The following is a 22,845-nucleotide window of genomic DNA, read 5'->3' on the forward strand; positions in this document are numbered from 1 at the left end:
CTATCAGCAAAACTAGAAAGGTGAGTTGCAGAATGAACTGCTCCATCTAGGAGGCTTGGGTAAAGAAAAGTCCCTGTCAGTAACTGCTCAACTCTTTTCTAACGCCATGCAGACTGGCTGGCAGAAGCGAAGGTGGCTGAGGGACTCTAAGTCAGAGTTCTCAAAAATGCACTTTTGGGGTTAAGCCAAAGGCCAGACTGCTGGTGTGCAGAGTCAGACTACTTCAGATTTTAAAAGTACAAAATAGCACCCAGGCAACTTTTGGCTCCCTTAGTTGAGAAGGTCATACATAAGGTGTTAATAATGTGGCAGAATAAAGTCACTGCTAATAGTTAGGTCAGATGAAGTATAAATACATCCAAGTCGGCTCAGGCATTTTTAATAGGCCGTTTATTTTTGCCTTCCCAGACAAGGGAGTGACCAGTCATCTCAGAGGTCTAATTTCATGAAGACCCAAGCCTAACAGGAGCGGTCTCAGGGAAAATGGACTGTCATTGGATGGAGGGCCATCAGACTGCACTAATGCTGGTAGGACAGCTGCTGCAGCTGTCGCTGGGATGAGTGGCAGCAGGAAACTTAGCCCAAAGGCAAGCAAACACCAAGGGGCAACGGCTCTTATTAAAAAAAAAAGGAAGAACTCAGCTGAGAAATGTGTTTCTTGTGAGGGATTCAAGGTAAGGAGGTGACAGGACCAGTGGGACACAGGGATAGTACTGAAAGCAGATCTCTGCAGCAGTGAGCAGTTTTCCAAGTTTATTGTTGGATCTGGGGTTGCCAGCCCTGAGAAGCTACAGATGAACATGTATGGACCCAGGGCATGATGGGTTCCAAGCAACCTCTTGAAATGCCACTTCACCTGCAGGTCATCCAGGGAGAAAGGATGAGTTGTTGATCACCTAACAGGAGATAGCAACCCAAGTATGCGGCCTTTATTAGGTGGTAGCTGAATTTAGAGAACTTGGGACTTTAAGCTACTGGAAGCTTCCAAGTCTATGTTCAACCTGAAGTCCTGATTCCACCATCACAAAGAATATCCTCTCCTATAACTTGGAGCTGAGGTACAGCTTTCATGGGGGCTGGCAGGTCACCAGCTTGATGGAGAGCACTTTCACAGACCAGGAACCTGCCACACTGCTTCCCAGATGACAGATGACTTGCTCTTCCACCTTCATGCCTTAGCATGCTCCAGCCTGCAGTAGTGTGGGCTCCTCATTCTTTGTGATGGGGAAGGGGAGGTGCCATGAGGGGCTGTATTTGAAGGCACATGGATGTTATTTTATCTGTGATTTCTACTGACAGCACTAAAGAATTAAAGATAGTGAGGGAACTGTACCTGCAGGACTAGAGTATCACTCCAACTTCTGGGAGCGGCCCCTGCCACAGAATGTCACTCCATGGAATTACTGCTGATCACTCCATGGAATTACTCAACATGCTGCTCAGTACTGTCAGAATGGGGTAGTCTTTAAATGGTAGAATACCCAGATGGTGGAGAGGAAATGGCAACTTTTAAATGCAAAATCAGAAATTCAAAGCTCTCTCCATCTTCCGTGAACAGAGTTGATACCTTCAGAAAAGTAGACAACAGGAAGGCAAGGAACAGGATCCAGCAGTTCAATATTCTGGGAGCAACAAATATACTCTAATGCAGTGCACACAGAGGACTGCCCAGCCAAGGGAAAGGGTGGTTAAGAGCATTCTGACAACCCGCCTGAGGCTCTAACCTCATCAGCTGCACATCATGAAATGGCAAGTCACAGAAGCAGAGGTGGCCCAGAACATAGAGGTTTTAGAATCATCACACCCAAAGTTGAGCATGTCCCTGACTGCCATGTGTCGAGTACTACAATGCAGAACAATTGCAAGGAAATGTCTGCATAGACTATGTCCCTAATTTAGGGATTATCCAAGGGTGAGAGTCAAGCTGAAGCCCAGAGGAACTGGGTAACTCAGGAATTTAGATCAACCTCTGCCTTCCAGACAGGGGTCCCGTGTTCCGAAAGCTGGGTTTAGTGCAATATCCAGAATCATGGGCTGTGTATGAGGTCAAGTCACCAGTCCTCAAGAGCAAACTGGGTGGTAGTAATTGACGTGATGCTACCAATTAGGAGTTGCTAAATCAAAAAAGGACACGCTGTTCAAATGAATTATCCCAGGAGGAGAATACAAGTAAGAAGCCAGTGGACATAGGAACCAGGGAAATCTGACAAAAAGTGGTTTGAAGCAGAAGGCAGGAAGCATAATTTAACTCCTGGGCCAATGCATAGATAACTGTACTTTCTTTACACTGGTGTCAGCAGTAAGGGGTGAGGAAAACAAAGGTTCCATTAAAGGCAGAAATCCTCCTACAAGTAAAGTAAAATGCTTACAGACCATTTTCTTTTTTGTTCCTTTGCTTCTCAACCTTAATTTTTACAATTTTATAATTTCTCTTAATGGTGAACTAATTTCCATGTTGTTAATGAAGGTCCATTCTGGTTCTGATACTTGGTAATTCAGACTAATTAAATATCACTGCTATTCAACCAAGATACTTCCTGAAGTATGAAGAGTATTTGCCATTCTTAAGGTCTCAAAACCCAAACTAGTGTGAACCTTGACTCTCAGTAAAAAAATGACTATCTTCAAGTAAGCGTTCATGGTTATTCTCCTGCATTCAATAATTAATACACTCAGTCTCAAGGCTCTTCCATGTCACTTTTCTCCTATATGATGTCTCTGATGCTGAATGAGGTTTGCAGTCTGGTTAAAAGCTTTCCCACATTTATTACATTTATAAGGTTTCTCTCCTGTGTGAATCCTCTGATGTTGAGTCAGGTGTGTACTTCGGATAAAGGCTTTCCCACAGATTTTACATTTGTAAGGTTTTTCTCTAGTATGAATTCTCTTATGCTGAGTGAGGGCTGAATGGTCGCTGAAGGCTTTCTCACATATATTACATGTGTAAGGCTTCTCCCCAGTATGAATTCTCTGATGTTGGGCTAGGGCTGATTGGTCCCTGAAGGCTTTCTCACACAAACCACATCTGTAAGGTTTCTCCCCAGTATGGATTTTCCGATGTCGAGCGAAGGATGAATTATCCCTGAACGCTTTCCCACATTCATTACATTTATAAGGTTTCTCCCCGGTATGAATCCTTTGATGTTCAGTAAGGGAAGAGTTCACCCTGAAGGCCTTTCCACATTCATTACATTCAAAAGGCTTCTCTCCAGTGTGAATTCTCTGATGCTGAAGAAAACTTGTACTCTGATTGAAGGCTTTGCCACATTCATTACATTTATAGGGTTTCTCTCCACTATGAATATTCTGGTGTTTGGTAAGATGTGCCCTACACACAAAGGCTTTGTCACATATATTACATTTAAAAGGTTTCTCTCCAGTATGTATTCTGTGATGGTGGGCAAGGTGTATGTTTCGGATAAAAGCTTTTCCACATAAGTTGCATTCAAAAGGTTTCTCTCCAGTATGAATTTTCTGATGATAAGTAAGTGAGGAGCTCACTGAGAAGGCCTTGCCACATTCTTTACATTCATATGGCTTCTCACCAGTGTGAATTCTTTGGTGATGGATGAGGTGTGTGCTCTGGTGAAAGGCCTTCCCACATTCTCTACATTCATATCGCTTCTCTTTAATAACAATTTTCTGATTTGCATTAAGTTTTTCACTATGAATCTTCTGATGTTTATTGAGGGTTGAACTCTTAGTGAAGACTTTTCCACACTCACTACACTCAAAGGCTTTTTTGCTAGATTGAAATCCCTGACTTTGAACAAAAGATGAGTTCATGGTGCCGGGTTTCCCAGATTCATCACATTTCTGGTCGCCAACCACAGACGAAGTTTTCTCATGAGCAAGCACCACTTGCTCCAAGTTTATCTCCTGGCCTCCACGCTGCCATTCCAACAGGTCATCATATTTCCAGCAACTATCTCTAGTGAATCTTTCCTTTATCATCCACTGACCCAATTCTCCTTCAGGAATATCTGCCTTGAGAATAGATTTCTTATTCATAGGTGTAATCACCCAGTCTGAAAGACATTAAAAATAAACATGTCTGTTTTATCATAGTAAAACATCTAGTTGGGATAAGAACATGACCTTGTTTATAATGCTAACAAAGAAGTTGCAATTTTGAAGACTTCTTGAAATGAATATAGAAAAAGGGGAGAAGAGGTGGATAGAAGACATGGCAGGACCGGGTTGATTAAATATACTATGTATGAAGCAGGAAAATTTGGAGATGGCATTCAGAAATCATAGGCCTGAGTAAAATATTTATTTTCTTTGTGATTACAGAGAAGTTACCTGAATTTTAAAGTCTCGAAAAACCTATACAGACTGCAATATGCTAACAGATAAGGGAAAAAAAAAAAAAAAACATGCATCTTATCTATTTTAGTGATATGGGCTTTAAAATAACCTAGATGTGGCCTTAAGAAACCACTGCAACTAGAGGTCAACATCTGGTAGAAAAAAAGTTCAGCTTTCAGAGTAACTACTAAAACCAGCATTTATGTTTTGTGAACTCATTTCAGCATTCAGATGGAAAACAGAAAGTCAGGCTGTGAAACACTGATATCTACTAATCAAGTTAGGACTTTCTGCTGTGGTAAGGGCTTCCCCAGTGGCACTAGTGGTAAAGAACCCGCCTGCCAGTGCAGGAGATAGAAGTGACACTGGTTCAGTCCCTGGGTCGGGAAGACTCCCTGGAGGAGGAAATGGCAACCCACTCCAGTATTCTTGCCTGGGGAATCCCATGGACAGAGAAGCCTGGTGGGCTGCAGTCCATAGGGTTGCAAAGAGTCAGACACGAATTGAAGTGACTTCACACACATGCACGCTACTGGTAAGGAAGCAATGTCTTCAAACCTATATGAATGTGACATTGATATGAGGAAAATGTACCATGATGATATATATGTGAGCACAGAAAATTAGGAACAAAGCAGAAAATCTGCCAGGATACATCCAGTATGTCTTGGAGGCAAGGCCCTGAATTTGGGGAAAGGACTATACTAGTCATTAGAAATGGGACTCTGCTACTGGGATATGGGTCATGGTCTCATGAGTTGTCTGGTAAGATGATTCCTCTCCCCACAAACAAACTCCACACTTACTCAACAACATTCTCACTTGGTCTCATGGTAGCCTGATATTAACAAGCAGAATTCTGAATGCACATTAGTTTCTGGTACATATTTGTGAACGTCTGTCTTTTGTCTATTTAAGACTTTGTACCAAGAAATGCAATGATAAGCACTTGATATTAACATAGATGATGCAAAGATTCCTGGGAAAGCCTATCAAGAACAAGCCTCCCTCAACACTTTTTTCTCCTACTCCCTCCAGAAAATCTATTAAGAGCTATAATCATTATCATCATCATCATCTCCTTGTACTTATCTGGAAAAGAAAGTTAAACAGGTGCACTTCAAGGCTAAAATCCTTGTGAGCTTAGAATAACATATCTTCACTCAAAAGAAAGAATGTTTAAACACCTGTTTTGCCAAATCTCAAAATCTTAAGAACTGACTTTTGCTTCTGGACCTGATAGAGTGGCCCTGTGGCAGACCAATATTATTGCAAAAAATAACTGAAAAAATCTGCATAGAAAAAAGAATCTGTCTAAAGTCATCAGATATAACTTGAGACCAAAGTGATAGTCTAACATTTGAGAGAGAACAGAAATGCAGAAAGGTGATCCAGTTTTTTTCCTCACAGAATTTGATGAATTCTTAAGTTTCTCAAGGTAAGAAACTAAGCTAAGTAGAAATTCAGAATTCTCTATAGTCTTACAGTACCATTGAGCCAAAAACTGGAGTTCAGGACCTTCTTGGGGTGGGGTGAGTGATGGTCACAGTAAACATATAAAGCTCTCAGCTGGGACTCCTGGAGGGCTACAACTCAGTAGCAAGGGCTTCTTGAACATTCAACCCAATCTCCAGCTAAAGAGTCCCTGATGGATTAGGAAGGTTTGCTTTCACTCCTGCTGTCTACCAGAGGGAAGGCAAGCTTTCTCTGGAGGGAAAATAACATCATCCAGAGCCTATTCACTCCTTCATACATAATGTCTAGGATTCAGTCTTAAAGTACCAGGAGTACTAAGAAATTATTGAATCAAGATAAAAAGCAAATATTAGACAAAGATCCTCAGAACTCAGATACCAAAGTTATCAGACATGGGGTTTAAAAATAAGTGTGAATACTATGTTCAATAAAACAGATAAGAATGAGAATTTTAACAGTGAACTAGAACCAAAGAATCAAGTGAAAATTCTAGAACTGAAGAATATAATAAATGAAATAAAGAACCCAATAGATGGATTTAACAGTATATTATTGGACATAACAGAAGAGAGGAGTGTGTGCTGTGCTTAGTCACTCAGTGGTGTCTGTCTCTTTGTGACCCCATGGACTGCAGCCCGCCAGGCTCCTCTGTCCATGGGGATTCTCCAGGCAAGAATACTGGAGTGAGTTGCCATGCCCTCCTCCAGGGGATCTTCCCAACCCAGGGATTGAACCCAGGTCTCCCTCATTGCAGGTGGATTCTCTACCATCTGAGCCACCAGGGAAGCCCAGCAGAGCCTATGCACCACAACTAAAGAATAGCCCCCACTCCCTGCAACTAGAGAAAAGCCTACGCAACAAGGGAGACCCAGCACAGTCAAAATAAAAATAAATAAACAAAATCATTTTAAAAATATTATTGCACAAAATAATACTAGAAATGTTTTGAGAGGTTGAACATATATACATAATTAAAATACATAAGAAAAGTTAACACAAAAGATGAAAAAAAAATAGCATTGTTTCAAGTTATTAGCATTGCCTGGGAATTACTTGTTTTGGATAGTAATAACCTGGTTTTATTTACTAGACTTAGAAATAAAAGACAGTTAAAGAAGATACAAGCTCTTATGGGGGAATATAGAACAATAAAAATAGGTGATTCAAGAGAAGGCAAGATAGAAGACAAAAAAGAGATTTAAAGCTAGTGAGTAAAATTGAAAATAAATAATAAAATAGCAGACAGCCAATACTATATATATATATATATATATATATATATATATATATATATATATTAGCAACTGGTCTAAATTATCCTATTAAAAACTAAGGTTATGAGACTGTATTTAAAAAAATAAAATCCAACTATAAGCCACTCATGAGAGTATTACCAGAGATACAGACCCAGAAATAAAAAGAAAGAATAGAAAAGGATGTATCAAGCAAGCACTAACCACAAGTAAGCTGGTGTACCTATACTACTATCAGACAAGTCTCATTTAATTAGAGAAAACAGACTTTTAAATTGTTCACATTGACTAAAGGTTTGTTCAATTATCTAGGAATATATAACAAATCTATATTTTCATGTAACATAACTTCAAAATGTATAAAGTAAAAATTGGGACAATAAAAGGAAAAAAGAAATCTTAACAATGATAGATGTTTGCACACCATTCTCCAAAACTCGATAATCAAACCATTAAGAATAGGGGTGATCTGAGCTATAAGATAAACTTGACCTAAATGATATACTGAATATTCGGAATACCCAACAATGACAGAATATGTATATTTAAGTCCATACATAACATTAACCAAAATGGAGAAGGAAATGGCAATCCACTCCAGTATTCTCGCGTGGGAAATCCCATGGACAGAGGAACTTAGTGGGTCACAGTCCATGGGCTCGCAGGAGTCAGACACAACTTAAGTGATTAAACCACCACCACCAAAGTAGGATAAACACATTTCACACGACACAGATCATTCAGAATGTGTACTCTGAACTCAGTGGAGTTACACCAGAAATAAATAGCAAAATACCAAAAAGGTAGTTAGAAAATCCACAGATATTTTAAAACTAGTCCATACATTTTAAAATAACTGATAAAACAAAGAAGAAATCACAACACAACTTGAAAATATTGTAAACTAAATGGTAACAGAAATATGAAACATAACAAAATGCAGCTACAGCATGGTTAGAAAGAAATGTATATCTATCTATCTATATCAATTATCAATCTCAAGAAATCAGAAAAATAGAATATTAAATACAAAAGAGAAAGGAATAACAAAAATAACAGAAATCAGTAACTTAATTAAAAATCGAAAGACCTCTATCAAGACTAATGGAGAAAGAAAGAAGGCACATATTACCACTATCAAGAATGATATAGCAATACGGACACAGACAGAGAGAACAGACTTGACCCAGTGTGGGAAGGAGAGGGTGGGACAAACTGAGAGAGCAGCATTAAAACATAAACATTCCCATATGTAAAATAGATAGCTGGTGGGAATTTGCTGTATGACGAAGGGGGCTCAACTAGGTGTTCTGTGACAACCTAGAGGGGTGGGATGGGGTGGGAGGTGGGAGGGAAGTTCAAGAGGGAGGGGACATATGTATACCTACGGCTGATTCATGCTGCTATATTGCAGAAACCAACACATCAATGTAAACCTCCAATTAAAATAAATAAATTTTATTTATTTATTATCCTCCAATTAAAAATAAATAAATTTAACAAAATAATGATAAAGGTGACATCAAACAGATTCTAAAGAGATTTATAAGATAATAACATAATGAGTAAACTTTATGCCAATAAATTAAAAGACTAAGTTCTAGGAAGGTATACTATACCAAAACAGACACACACACAAACAGAAAATCTTAACGGTCCTATATCTAATAAATAAATTGAATCTTCAATTTAAAACCTCACAGGGGCTTTCCTGGTAGTCCAGTGGTTAACAATCCTCCAGCCAACGCAGGGTATACAGGTTTGATCTTGGTCTAAGAAAATCCCATATGCCTTCAATCAAGTAAGCCATGTACCACAACTGCTGAGCCTGTGCTCTAGAGCCTAAGAGCCACAAGAGAGGCCACTGCAATGAGAGGCGCAGGCACCACAATGAAGAATAGTCCCCACTGGCCACAACTAGAGAAAGCCCATGTACAGCAGTGAAAACCCAGCGCGGCCAAAAACAAAACAAATAAAAAAACTCTCATAAAGAAATTTCCAAGCAGATGGCTTACTAGTGAATTCTTCTCATCATTTAAGGAAGTACAGTCTGATACAAATAGGCCAATGGGACAGATTACAGACCCAGAATCAGACCTGTGCACATGTAGTCCCCATATGTATGACAAAGGTAGACACACTGCATACAATGGGGGAAAAATAGTCTTTTCAGTAAACGGTCCTGGGTCAACTGAATACCTATATGGAAAATAAGGAAAATAAATCTTCCATAGAGGAAAACACAGACGATCTCCATGACTTTAAATGTCTTTAGTAGAACACAAAACACATTTACTGTAAGGGAAGAATACCCTGATTAATTGGATTATCCTAAAAATTTAGAACTTTGGTTTATCAAGTAACACCATTATTTCAGATGTGAAATAATATTTATAATATACCTATATAACAAAGAAGCAAACCCCAAATATGCAACCTTACAATTTATCAATGAGGAAAGATTAGCCAACTAAATAGAAAATAAGGGAAAGACTTATAGAAATTTTACAAAAGAGAATATTAAATGATTAATAAAAAAGTTAAAAGATGATCAACTTCAGTCATAAATTGAGATACAATGAGATACTCCATACATCTGCTGCTGCTGCTACTGCTGCTAAGTCACCTCAGTCATGTCCGACTCTGTGCAACCCCATAGAAGGCAGCCCACCAGGCTCCCCCGTCCCTGGGATTCTCCACTCAAGAACACTGGAGTGGGTTGCCATTTCCTTCTCCAATGCGTGAAAGGAAAAGTGAAAGTGAAGTCGCTTAGTCGTGTCTGACTCTTAGCGACCGTGGACTACAGCCCACCAGGCTCCTCCGTCCATGGGATTTTCCAGGTGAGAGTACTGGAGTGAGGTGCCATCGCCTTCTCCACATACATCTTCTAGAAGGGTGAAAATATTTATTGACAATACTAAGTATATAAGAGGATATGGAACCCTCATATCCTGCTGGCTAGAGTATAAACTGGTATAACCACTTAAACTGTTTGGTTTAAGTATATTAAACTTGCATACTCAAGCACTTGCCCAAGAGAAATGTACAATGTATGTTCTCTAAAAGATGTACAAGAATGTTCATAATAGTTTCAGCACTACTGATAGCTCCAAGCTGGAAATAAAACAAAGATCTAGCAGTAGTGGAATGTACAAATGTGGTAGGTTACGCAGTGAAGTATCATACTTCAGTGAGAACCAACCAGCTACTGCTGCACATGACAACACGGATGAATCTCAAACATACACCATGGAAGGGAAGAAGCCAGACACAGAAGAGTAGAAATGTTTGATTCCATTTATTAAACGTTTTAAAACAGTCAAAGCAAAGCTATGGTCGGGGTAGTAATCATCTTTAGGACAAAAGAAACAGAAAGGATGGGAGGGGGTTTCTGGTATTCAAGTAACATTCTATTTCTTGATATAGGTGCTGGTTATACTTTTTATAGTATTTATATTGTAAAAATTATGCTTATAATTTATGTATTTTCCTGTGTTAGAACTACTTCAACAAAAGCCTACTTTAAAAAATCTGGGAGCAGCTTTCAAAAATAATAATAATTATAAAATAATTTACATATAATTATAATATTTATAAATAGTAATAATAATCATCATCTGGTTCAATAAAAACAATTGTTAACTTTCCTTTGTAGCAGCTATTAGACAGCTATGTCTATTAAAGCCTTTCCTTGATTGTGATCATAAAAACTCATCACCTATATATATAACAGAAAATTGGCTTTTTAATGTTTTGTGTTACAGGAAAACACCCCTCTAATTGTATGTCAACAAGGGGTCAAACACACTCTGGTTCTGGCACACTGAAGATGAACTGATATGGAGAAAGACTGGATCCTCAAGTCAGTTCTCACTGGGGCCCAGGTCACTTCATGGGGGCTGAATTAGGAGCAATACCCATAGCTGCATTGACCCAAATTAAAAAAACAAAGTATGGTTTTAAACAATTAATATGTAACTTGAGGGTATCAAGCAAAGCATGCAAGTAGTATGATCCAAACCCTATACAACGTAGTCAAGAGGTCACACCCAGAGAGGGCCCAGAAACTGACCCAGTTTCCTCCAAATCATCAGAAGTTTCAAGACCTGGCGCCATCAGGTACATCTGAGAGTGGCAGTGGGTAAAATAAGGAGTACTGGTCAGTTTGTGTGTGTTAGGTGCTTCAGTCAAGTCCAGCTCTTTGCAGCCCTGTGGACTATAGCCCATCAGGCTTCTCTGTCCATGGAATTCTCCAGGAAAGAATACTGGAGTAGGTTGCCATTCCCTTCTTCAGGAGATCTTCCCGACCTGGGGATCGAATCCAGGTCTCCTGCATTGGAGGCAGATTCTTTACTGTCTGAGCCCCGAGGGAAGCCCAAGGTCAGTTTAGGAAGACTTTATTGCCCCCAGGTCTTCTCCAACTCAGAGAAAAAAGAGAGCTTCTCTCTCCCAACTGAGGAAAACCTCTTAAAAAGAGGTTTTTAAGCAATCAAAGAGAAAATCTGAGAACACAGTGCCTATAAAGGGAGATGAAAGTGTTTTTGAAAATCATTATATTTAGAGGTAAAATATTTTAATTGCAAAATGTGAATAAGAGCTTACAAATAACACAAGAGTTCTTGGAAATTAAAAACGATGGCAGAATTTGAAACCTCAACAGAGAATTCCCACCATAAACAACTGGAAAACCAGGGGAGAAAATGAACCAACTATTTTTAGGCAATGGACAAATGACAGGGAAACACTGATTAAGACATTTTAAAAATCGCGACAGATGAAATGGAAGGCACCTGTCAAAAAGACACCTGTCAAAACGGAAGAAACCTGTCAAAAAGTAGAACAAAAAAATGCATAAAGATGGAAATTTTAATACAAAGCTAAAATTACAAGACCAGTCCAGGAAGTATCAGGCATACCATCAAGAGCAAATAGAGAAAGCTTAAGGTGGAAATTAAAAAATACTAGAAGAAAACGTCCTAGATCCGCAAGGCAGAAATTCAGGTGGAAGGCTCACCAGTGCTTAATGGATTCAAGCATAGGACCATAACAGGGTCCATCACTGAGAAACACTGGAGTAAATGAGGAGATCCTGCAAGCTTTCAGAGAGGAAAAATGGATCACAAACGATGAAGAACCTCAATGATTTTGGATTTCTCAATATCAGACTGAGGACTACAAAATACTAGAGCAATGTCTTCAGAATTCTGAAGGAAAAAAGACATCCACTGCTGAATTCTACCACTGTTATGGGAGAAAAAAAGACATTGACAGATGCTAGGTGAGCAAAAACTTATTCCCATGCATCCTTTCTTTGGAAGCTACTGGAAGATATGTGCCACAAAAGGAAGAAAGAAGCCAAGAAAAAGGATGACGTGGGACATGTGGGCCAGGAAAGATGGGATTTGTAGGAGGATGATAGCTAAGGCCCTGCGAGAACAGAGCAGGTCAGACTGCTCCAAAAGAAATTTTCCAGGAAAATGAAATTGTTAGGATGACTGCCAATCTAAACTTCTTGAGAAGAGATGCAGACAATGAGGCAAGGTCCGAGATTAAATTAAACTAAATGAACCCCATGAAAGACTGCTTAGGAAAGCAAAGGCAAAAGTCACAATTACTACATGGGTCAGCTGTGAATAGCGCTTCAGAATGTAAACACTGACTATTTCTCTGACCAAAAATATACTATACTGGGAAGACAGGGAATGGAAAAGGTAATAAGATGAACAGTTGGGGAAGTGAGTTTAGTCCTCACTTTTTAGAGGAGGAATTCAGTAAATAATACCTAAAACTGAGGTCAATAGGTAGCAATATAAACACATTCCTTGAAGACACGGAAGCAAATATACCAAATAATCTGCTGAAAGGAGAGAAAATGATTATTTCTAAAGAGGAGAGAATGGGGATAAACAGGGACAAGAGGCCATCAGTTTTCATAACGCATACTGTAATTTCATTAAACTAAATGTATTATTGTGATGAAATTTAATACTGAAAATAAAGAAAAAGAACACACTCCAAAAAAGTCAAAGGAAAGAACTAATGAAGAGCACTATTTAATGAAATAAAGATAAAATAGAAAGTATCAATAAAGTTAAAAATGTATTTATTAAATTTATTAAAAAAGGGAAACTTTGATAAGATTTATACAGGGAAAAAATGGAGAAGGAAATGGCAACCCACTCCAGTACTCTTGCCTGGAAAATCCCATGAACAGAGGAGCCTGGTAGGCTGCGGTCCATGGGGTCGATAAGAGTCGGACACAACTGAGTGACTTCACTTTCACTTTTCACTTTCATGCATTGGAGAAGAAAATGTCAACCCACTCCAGTGTTCTTGCCTGGAGAATCCCAGGGACAGGGGAGCCTGGTGGGCTCCTGTCTATGGGGTTACACAGAGTCGGACACGACTGAAGCGACTTAGCAGCAGCAGCAGCATACAAGGAAAAAAAGACAAAAGTAAATATTATTAGAAAACAATTACACTTTGATTCAACAAATACATAATGGGACCTGGTGAGCTGAAATACAAGAGCAAACATGATCAAGTCTTTCTCTCATGGATATAAGGATAGAAAGGATCATTTTAAAAGGACACAGAAAACAGTAAAATAAAGATCATTAAGACTAAGACTGATTAAGAACTTCAGCCAATAAAGAAAGAGAAAAGATAAGCTATAGACTGGCACACATATTAACTGATAAAGTATTAGATTCCTGAATATCTCCTACAAGCAAATAAGATAAACTGTAAAAGAAAAGTGGAGGAAGAATACGAATATTTCACAGAACACAAATAATCAACAAATGAAAAGATGTTCAATTCCACTAGGAAACAAGGAAGCGCCAATTAAAATCACAATGAGATAACATTTCTCAGGAAGTTTGGCAAGTTCCTGTTACTCTGGCAAGTAACAGGAACTTGCATCAACTATTAGTATAATTAGGACCAATTAATTTAATCAGCAGTCTGGAACCATCTAGTACAGCTGAAAAAGTATATACTCTTAAACCCAGTATTTCTACACCTATGAATACACCTAAAGAAACTCCCAAACAAGGCCCAAATATTTAAGGAAGCATGTACAAGAATATCCAGTCAGCAGTATTAAAAAAGCAGCAAAAAGTCTGGAAACAACCTACAGCCTGTCAACAAAACAGATTAAGGTATAGCCATTGAAGAAGTATCAAGCGCAGTTAAAAATGACTAAAGCTACACATCTCAACAAGGATTTTTAAAATGCAAGCTGTGAGACTTCCAGTGGTTAAGACTTTGAGCTTCCAATGCAGGTGGCTCGGGTTTGAGCCCTGGTGGGAAAACTAAGAACCCCATACGATATGGCTTGGCCAAAAAGTTAAAAAAAAAAAAAATCAAGCTGTGGAAAGGTATCTATAGTACAATACATATATATCAAGCTTTAAAGCATGCAAAGCTAAACAACATTGCTCAGAGCTATGGATAAATGTGGGCTTCCCAGGTGGCGCCAGTGGTAAAGAATCCTCCTGCCAATGCAGGAAACACAAGAGATGCAGGTTCGATCCCTGGGTCGGGTTTGATCCCCTGGAGTATGAAGTGGCAACCCACTCCAGTATTCTTGCCTGGAGAATCCCATGGACAGAGGAGCCTGGTGGGCTACAGTCCATGGTTTCACAAAGAGCTGGACACGACTGAAGTAACTTGGCATGCGTATACGGATGGATAAATGTGGCGAAGGGCATGAAGAGCCAGCACTGGAGCTAATGTAAAATTCAAGCTAGGGGCTCTCTGGTATGAAAGGAGGAAGATTTGGTGAGGAGGGACATATCAAACTTCACAGGTGCAGCTGTGTTCTGTTTCTTAAGCTGGACCATGGAGTATGGGGGCTGTTTGCCTATTCTTCAGACTGTTCAAAATACACCAGTATTTTTAGGCTTTCCTTGTGGCTCAGCTGGTAAAGAATCTGTCCACAATGTGGGAGACCTGGGCTTGATCCCTGGGTTGGGAAGATCCCCTGGAGAAGGGTAAGGCTACCCACTCCAGTGTTCTGGCCTGGAGAATTCCATGGACTATAGGGTCGCAAACAGCTGGACATGACTGAGCAACTTTTACTTTCATGCAGTGTGGGGGCTGTTTACCTATTTTTCAGGCTGTTCAAAATAGTACATGTTCTGTTCTGTAGACAGGATTACAGTATCAAAATACATCTGTCTGAAGTTAAAAAAAAAAAAAAGGAAATGATAATGCTAAGTGTTAAAATAAAATAATAGAATGAAAGAGAAATAAGAGCTAATTCTCTACAAAATGTCTCAACAAATTTTAGAGAAAAAAATGCAGATAAAAATGAGAAAGAGGATATAATACAAAATGTTAAAATTATAGATGAATACCATGCACAGTTGTAAATGGATACATTTTATAGCTCAAAAAAAGGTAATTTAAAGCTAAAGGGCAAAATGTGCAATTGATATAACAAAAAGAAACAAAAGATATAAACAGATTAATAAATAAGGAAAAAATGTAAAAAGTTACTAGCAAACTACTTAAATTAAGAGATAAGGCAGTTTTCTTCAGGTTTACTAAGCGAACCATTTCTGTAAAAGTAAAGCTATTTTGGAGAAGGGTGGAAAATGACACAGTTTGAGCGGCATGCTGGTTTAACCCACATCTTGCCTTGCATATGTTGAAATTAGTTAACCACACAGAAGCTTGTTTTTCTTTAAGTAGAGTTAATCATCTTTGCCTTACAGGTTGTTAAGGTTGAAATGGGGCAGCTAACACATCTCCAGAGATCACCCAGCAAGGTGCTGATCCACAAGGGCTCAAAAGTCAGCTCCCTGTGTGTACTAGCTCAAAGCCCAGGGAAGAGAAAAATTTTAAAGGAAAGCTACCAGAAGGACTTTTTCTTACTATGAAGAAAATTAAGTATCTGTCTAAATCAAGAGTGACTGATGCAACAACAGAAAAGTCATAGATAAACCTATTATCATTGTTCTATATGGTCTTTTAAGTTCTAGCCAGTAATTAAGAAGTGAAACAGAAAGAAGAAAACCTAAAACTAAAAATGATTCATTGAATAAAAAGAATAAGAATTGGAGAGTGACATGAGGGGAATAAATATTTGGAAATGACTACCACTTTCTTATAGCAGCAATTTGCAGTTGAAAAACAAAAGGAAAGAGGTTATATTAAAAAACAAAAATATAACTTTAACAAGAAATTGAAGGAACTTTATTGGGGTAATTCTCTGGTGGTCCAGTGGTTTGGTCTCTGCCCTTCCACTGCTGGGAGCCTGGGTTTGATCCCTGGTCAGGGAACTAAAATCCCACAAGCCTCATGGTGCAAAAAACAAACAAACAAACCCCAAAACCATATTAGGAGATCTAAAACAAGATTTCTTTCCGTGTCTGACTGGCTGACCACTAAACATCCTTCATGAATCAGCTCATGGTTTGCGGTGTTGAGGACATTCAGAAACAAGAGGTGCTGGAGCAGAGGTTTGTGAAATGCACCTGGGAAGGGCTGAATTATGATCCCCTGGATTTTCATGTCATCACTCACACCTGACTCTAAAATCCCTTCTAGGCATAAAAGTCCTCTTCAATTTCACAATTGCCCCACAGAAGTACAATAAAGAATTTGTGTCAATGATGAATAATGCAAGAATAAAAAGAATAAATGATGTTATTATGCCAGAGTACTGGGACAGTGGATTCATTTCTTTTAATTCCCACCCCATCTTTTTTTGTTATAACACTGCTTGTATAATACAGAGTGAAATACTAAAAATGCCTTAGTTTGGCTGTAATAAACATACAAACTCAGAACACTACTGAGGCAAGTTAAAAGATTTTGATAACTGAGTTTTGGCGTTCAGACATTTAAATTCTGTAACAGATTAGATCCTAGACATTCTAGGTAAAGTTATTTACTGTAGGATACAAAGTCCTCCCTACTTCATTGGGCTTCTGTGAAAAATCAATAACAAAAGGTTTTTAAAAATATTTCGCAGTTGGCAAAATGCTGGCAGAAAGTGAAAATGTTGTAATGTCCTGGATAATGCAATAGCTCTCTAGAGTATTCCCGGATTTGGGGAGAGGCACCCCTGCTCCTGCTCTTGAGCTGCCAGATCCAATGGGTTCCTCAAAACAAGTAACAGCCACTAAACTAGCGTGGTCTCTGTATCCCTAGGCAACAAGTCTTTGGCCCTTACTAGGTGCCAAGCACTTTGCTGGGTATGAGCAAAACAAAACATGCAATAAATCTGGCTATGCTTGTGTGGTACTTACAGCCCAGCGCAGCATCAGCAGAAGGTGGAGAATAGTACAATGCTGGGTGTAGGTACAGGTGGATGAACAAACATGGAGGTGGTGGAAGAAATCTGCCATGTCTGTCTGGAAGAGCTGCCTCAGTGGGCACAGTGACTGGCCCTGAGGACCGGAAGCTGCACAGCTCTGTTTAACCCAGTGCTCTCCCTCCTCACTGGAGGAATCTGAGCAGAGACTGCATGCTCAGGTGCTCAGGGAACAACAGGACACACAAGCACAGTGCGTGGCACAGAGCTGCCCATCTATGCCAAACAGAGAAAGAAGGAAACTCACAGAAAGGACGGTCCGGAGAGGCACAAACTGCCACAAGAAAGGAGTGCCAAACGCACATGGGGACAAATGTGGCAACAAAGCATTTAGGTGAATGTGAAGGGAAAGGTGCTGGTTTCTCAGTCCACAGGCCCGGTGCACATGCTGAGTCGCTCCCAATGCCTCCCACATGCAGGATGCTTACCAAGACAGAAGCCTCCCAAGGAGTCCTCTGGCATCCACTCTTCCCCTTTTCCCAACTGGGAAAACATATCTGGTTTGGGTCCTAAGAGTCCTGTTTTTGAGGGAAAAAAAAAGGGGGGGCCATATTTGTTCATACCAGAGATAAAATCACTGCAAGAATGAGACCTGGAACTTCCTGGAAAAGGTGACATGATAGGGGCCCAGGGTAGAGGTGAGTTCCCAGGAGGAGGAAAAGAAGGTTCAGGGGTAACAAAGCCAATCTGTTCCTGTCCTTCTCCCTGCTAGAAGGGAGGGAGGATTTGACTTCTAGTCGCCTTTGAGACATCTGCACTTAGACTCCAAAGAGCCCTGTGCCCAGGACACAAAGGAGAGGCACAGACATAACATCCTTAGAACAGCTCACTCCCAATCCAAGCTGCTGTATGGAACCAGTTCAAGGATTCCCAAGAAACCTCCCATTTGAAGATGAGCCTCCAGAGGCTCCCACTTACCCAGGGACACCAGGTTGCTGTAGTTCTCGAGCATGACATCCCTGTACAGGGCCCTCTGGGCAGGACTCAGCTGCGCCCACTCATCCTGGGTGAAAAGTACTGCCACATCCTTGAAGGTCACTGATTCCTGTAAGGGCAAACCCATCCCCGTTGACTGGGGGCTTCCCCCTTATGCGGCTCTCTGGGAAAGGCTTCAGCCAGGAGCTGGCTGAGACCTGCGGGAGTGTTAGCACAGAGGGAGCTGGTTTTCTGTGAGAGGGGAAGCATTTCCTCAGGGTCTCTAAGGGTCGAGCTTTTATCAGACTTAGTTTCCCACTCTGAAGAAAAGTAGCTGCTCATTTTGTCCAAAACATTTTCTCCCATCTCCATCAAACTGCCACAGCCCTGCCTGTATCCCCATCACTATGACCAATCATACCAGGTCTTGGCTTCAGTATTACATCTTCAGCACCCCTCCTCAACTGTTCCCATATCATCTATGCACGGTCATTCAAGCACTGCCTCACTTTACTGAGTTCTGGTTTACTTTCTATTTCCCCCACTGGACTGTTAACTCCAAGAAGCTACGGACCATTTCTACTTCTCCCTTGTCTTGCCATCATGTCTTCTAGAGCATGGCCCATGCACCCAGCACCCATTATATATGTATTACTCAGCAACTCCTGTTTTTCTTCAGCTGTTCACCTGCTCACCCTCAATACACACATACCATTCCCATGAAACAGTCCTTCTGAACAATGTGACCTTATTCCCTCTGATCACAACTCATCCCTTCTGTGGAAACTCTGGACAAGAGGCCAAGGGAGCTAGTGTGCACTGAGACAGAAGAGTTAAGTGGAGGCCCAGAGAAGAAAGCGAAGGGTCCAAGAGAAAGGACTCTCAGATTATTCTAGACCTTCCCTGCAGAGCTGAAGTACAGCTGCATTTTCGCCTTGACTTTGGGTGATACCCAGTATCCTTCCAATAAAGGCCTGCTTTTACTTAGTCTGAATTGGGTCTCTGTTACCTGTACCCAGAGCTTTGCACAAAGCAGGCTGAACCAAGGAACACTTGTTTGACTGAATCCATAAACCAATCTGTCAAGACCATTGTTCACCTTTGTATCCCAGGCACGGGACATAATATTTGGCACATTTTACACCCCTAACATAGGTTTTTTGAAAGGCAACCAAAAGTATAGCAGCCTGTAAACCCAAGACAATTGTGTGACACCAAAAATGAATTTGAGGAAAAGTCCAGGGAAGGGAAATATCACAGTGGACTGGCACCGTGAAGAAAGGTTTCAAAGAAAAACCGGTGCTTGAGATGGGCTCTAAAGGACAAGCTAGAAATCAAGGAGAAGGCTGAACAACCAATAAGCTTGGACTGGGTTGACACAGTACTTTCAGTCAGCGGCTCAACTCTTTCAGTGACTTCTGCCACAGATTCCTTCCCTGGACAGGTTTACATGTGAATGAATTAGAACAAATTCACCAAATTCATCAGAATTTATACACTCAAATGAATGCTGTCTCCTTCAAAGTGGAGTCCATATCCTTATTCTAAAAAAGCTAGCACTGCTGAAAGTTTTTTAATAATTTATTGAAATTGAAAACATACCATTTGAAAGACTTCACTGGTAACCAACATTCCTCTGAAGTAAAAAACCAAATATCATTGGAAAAAAACTGCTACTGTTGCTAAGTCGCTTCAGTCGTGTCTGACTCTGTGCGACTCCATAGACAGCAGCCCACCAGGCTCCCCTGTCCCTGGGATTCTCCAGGCAAGAACACTGGAGTGGGTTGCCATTTCCTTCTCTAATGCATGAAAGTGAAAAGTGAAAGTGAAGTCGCTCAGTCGCGTCCGACTCTTAGCGACCCCATGGACTGCAGCCTACCAGGCTCCTCCATGGGATTTTTCAGGCAAGAGTTCTGGAGTGGGGTGCCATTACCTTCTCCGTTGGAAAAAAAGTGTCCAGTAAATCCTACCTTCCTAAAAAAGCATTCCAACTTCACTCTTCTATCACTGTGTTAGGCATTGCCTTTATCACATTAGACCCTTAATTTTAGTTGCTAGTGGAAAGAGCGCAGGTTTCCACTCTGGACCAATCTGGGTTTCATGTCCAGTTGTGTCGTTTATATGACCTTTAGCAAGTTCCTGAGCTCTGACAACCACCAGAATGAACCCAGCAAGCGGGGTAGAAAGCATGGGAAAGGAAGCAAGTGGGTCAGGCTCCTGAGTGAGATGGACTGGGAGAAAAGCTTCTGGTGAGGAGAGAAACATGCCCACCCTCTTCAACCATTACATTCAAATCTAAGGCCATTTAGAGGGGGAAGCCCACAGTGAACCCTCACTCACCCGGACCATGGCGGGCAGGCACCTGACTGCCATTCCTTCTTCTCTGATGAGCCTTTTTAGAGACAAGCAGAGTGGAAATCCTCAGGCTGGAAACACCTTCTACTGTTCATGAGGAGAGGACTGGGTCAAAAGATATCACACAGCAGTCCAAAGGGGGGCTTTGAGCATTCACACCCTGGGAATCTGCTAATACCCCAAACAGTGAATTCTTAGTCCCTGTTTGCTCCCAATCCTCTCTCCTCTTCGGGGATATTTCTGCTGGCCTCCACTGTAAAGGGAATAGCTCATCTTGCTGCTACTCCCACCACCCCCCCCCCCATCAATTTCCCCCTAGCAATATGAGTCAAATTCTCAGTACCTTTCCTTCTGTATCTTGACTTTTCCTTGAAAAAAGCATCCTCCAGCCCGATTTCACACTTTTTACACACCCTCTGGCCTTTTGCCCTTAAATTATGCTGAGAGATCTCAAGAAACGTGTGACTCCTGCCTGGACACCTGCCTAATCCTGGGAGGGGAGTAGAGGAAGTAGGGAAGGAGGGTCGTCTTCTTTCTCCTCAAAAAAAGAAGCTAAGAAGGCTGCATCTTCACTGTCGAGACGTCTCTCAGGCTATGCTGTTCTCTAGCCTCAGGCCTCCTTCTCTGGGACCCGGTTTGGGTGACCTGGAGAGAAAAGGTGGGCGAGAAGCAGTGTATCTGTGGGGGTCGGGTGGGGGTGTCGGACGCAACTTATTTTAATCGTACAACCCACCCACCGGCCCTCTGCCTCTCAGCTAAGTCCCTTGGGGAGCTGCTGCAGTGGTTGCGCCGCTGCAGACCCGGCCTCAGCGAGTTCCAGATACAGGGAGCTGAACCACACCAGGAGCATCTACCACCGAGCGTAAACGGGATTACCGGAGTTGGTTCCAAATCACAAGCCAGTGACCCTGACCGTATCTTTCTCCACATGCACCCGCGGATTCGGACCCTAAACCCGAGCCCACACTTGGCCTTTTTGTCTTTGGAATCTAACCTTGGCCATACATCCAGGGAAGTTTGGGGCGTCAGATCAGCGCCCTTCAGAACGGACCACTACCCAGACCGACTCGGTTTTCAGCCGCCCTTCCCACCAGCTCCACCACCCCAAGGCTGCTCCCGCTCTCCCGATACGGCTTTGGCCACCGTGCCTAGTCACCGCTGGGTTGCCCTTCGAGGAGCCTCTGCCAGCGGTGAGATCCACACCGCCACATCGCAGGCAGAACACAATGAGCTGGGCTGCAGTCGGGGTCGGAACTGCGCTTGCGCGTTGCCGAGGGACCTGCTCCGCCGGATTCTCACCGGTCCGAGAGCTGCCGCGCTCCTGCTTCGCAGACTCCACTTCCCAGAAGGCATATCGGCAGCAAACGCCGGCCTCCGCGCGGGGCGGAGAAAGTGACGTTGCGCGCCTGCGCAGGTAGCCCCCCGCTCCCCGCCCCGAGCCCGGGCCAGAGAGGGTTCGGTGTCGAAACTACATTTCCCAGGGACTCGCCTGGTGGTCACGGTTCCCCAGGCAGGTGACCCCCCAACACGCTGATCTTCACGTGCGGATTTGGTTCCGTTCTGGTCAGCATGACGAAGACAGACACCAGCGAAAAGTTGACAAAGGGATACGGGAGGTCATGCCGGGCGAGCGGCGCCTGATCCGACGAGGAGAGCGGAACCGGGACGCGCCTCAAGTTCTCAGTAGGAGACAAGTCGAAAAGGAGCGTTCCCGAGTGAAGAACCGCGCGATTACTAGCGAAGGCAGTGGGGCCGTGCTTCGGCCACGGGAACGCTAAAGATGCTAACAGTGGGTCCTGGTGTTTGGGCCGGAGCGTGGTTCGGGCGATGAGTGGGACGCGGGAACCAGGTCGACAGAGGTGCGGGCAGATGACTGAGGAGGCTGCTGTGGTAGTTCAGGACTCAGCGGATGCTGGCTGGGAACAGAATGGTGGCCACAGGACAGAGGGCATGGTGCGAGAAACGTCCACGAGGTAGAATAAATTTGGTTCTCCACGTCTTAGCAAGGAGCCCTGATGCCAAGGAGTTTGTATTGTACAATTGGGTGCTGTTTAGAGAGATGGTATTTATTTTTGTGGACAGTATCTTGCGGAGGCGGGCAAGGATGAGATAAAGTATAGAAAACTCCAACTGGAGATATTTAGTTGCCTTTGAATATGTATTTTCTGGGAGCTCGGAAAGTAAACATGAAAGGGTTTTATCTCCCCC

At 41.9% G+C, this 22,845-nt stretch overlaps 1 protein-coding gene across 7 annotated transcripts; it reads right to left on the reverse strand.

The window, feature by feature from the left end:
* Positions 1-372: 372 nt before the first annotated feature.
* ZNF454 (zinc finger protein 454) lies at positions 373-22,200 on the reverse strand. 7 transcript variants are annotated; one of them, XM_061421318.1, is made up of 6 exons: positions 21,937-22,200; positions 20,981-21,282; positions 20,623-20,724; positions 18,286-18,412; positions 17,796-17,885; positions 373-4,028 (listed from the first exon to the last, which is right to left on the reverse strand). In XM_061421318.1, the coding sequence occupies exons 3-6, from the start codon at positions 20,653-20,655 to the stop codon at positions 2,695-2,697; spliced, it is 1,584 nt and encodes a 527-aa protein (XP_061277302.1). In that variant the 5' UTR covers positions 20,656-20,724; positions 20,981-21,282; positions 21,937-22,200; the 3' UTR covers positions 373-2,694. The 7 variants fall into 7 exon arrangements, with proteins under 7 accessions (XP_061277302.1, XP_061277298.1, XP_061277301.1 ...); XM_061421314.1 differs by lacking the exon at positions 21,937-22,200 and adding an exon at positions 21,632-21,717; XM_061421317.1 differs by lacking the exon at positions 21,937-22,200 and having other exon boundaries at positions 20,623-20,721; positions 21,122-21,474.
* Between the last annotated feature and the right edge of the window lie 645 nt (positions 22,201-22,845).

Source organism: Bos javanicus, chromosome 7 (genome assembly GCF_032452875.1).
Source record: "Bos javanicus breed banteng chromosome 7, ARS-OSU_banteng_1.0, whole genome shotgun sequence".
Lineage (NCBI taxonomy): Eukaryota > Metazoa > Chordata > Mammalia > Artiodactyla > Bovidae > Bos > Bos javanicus.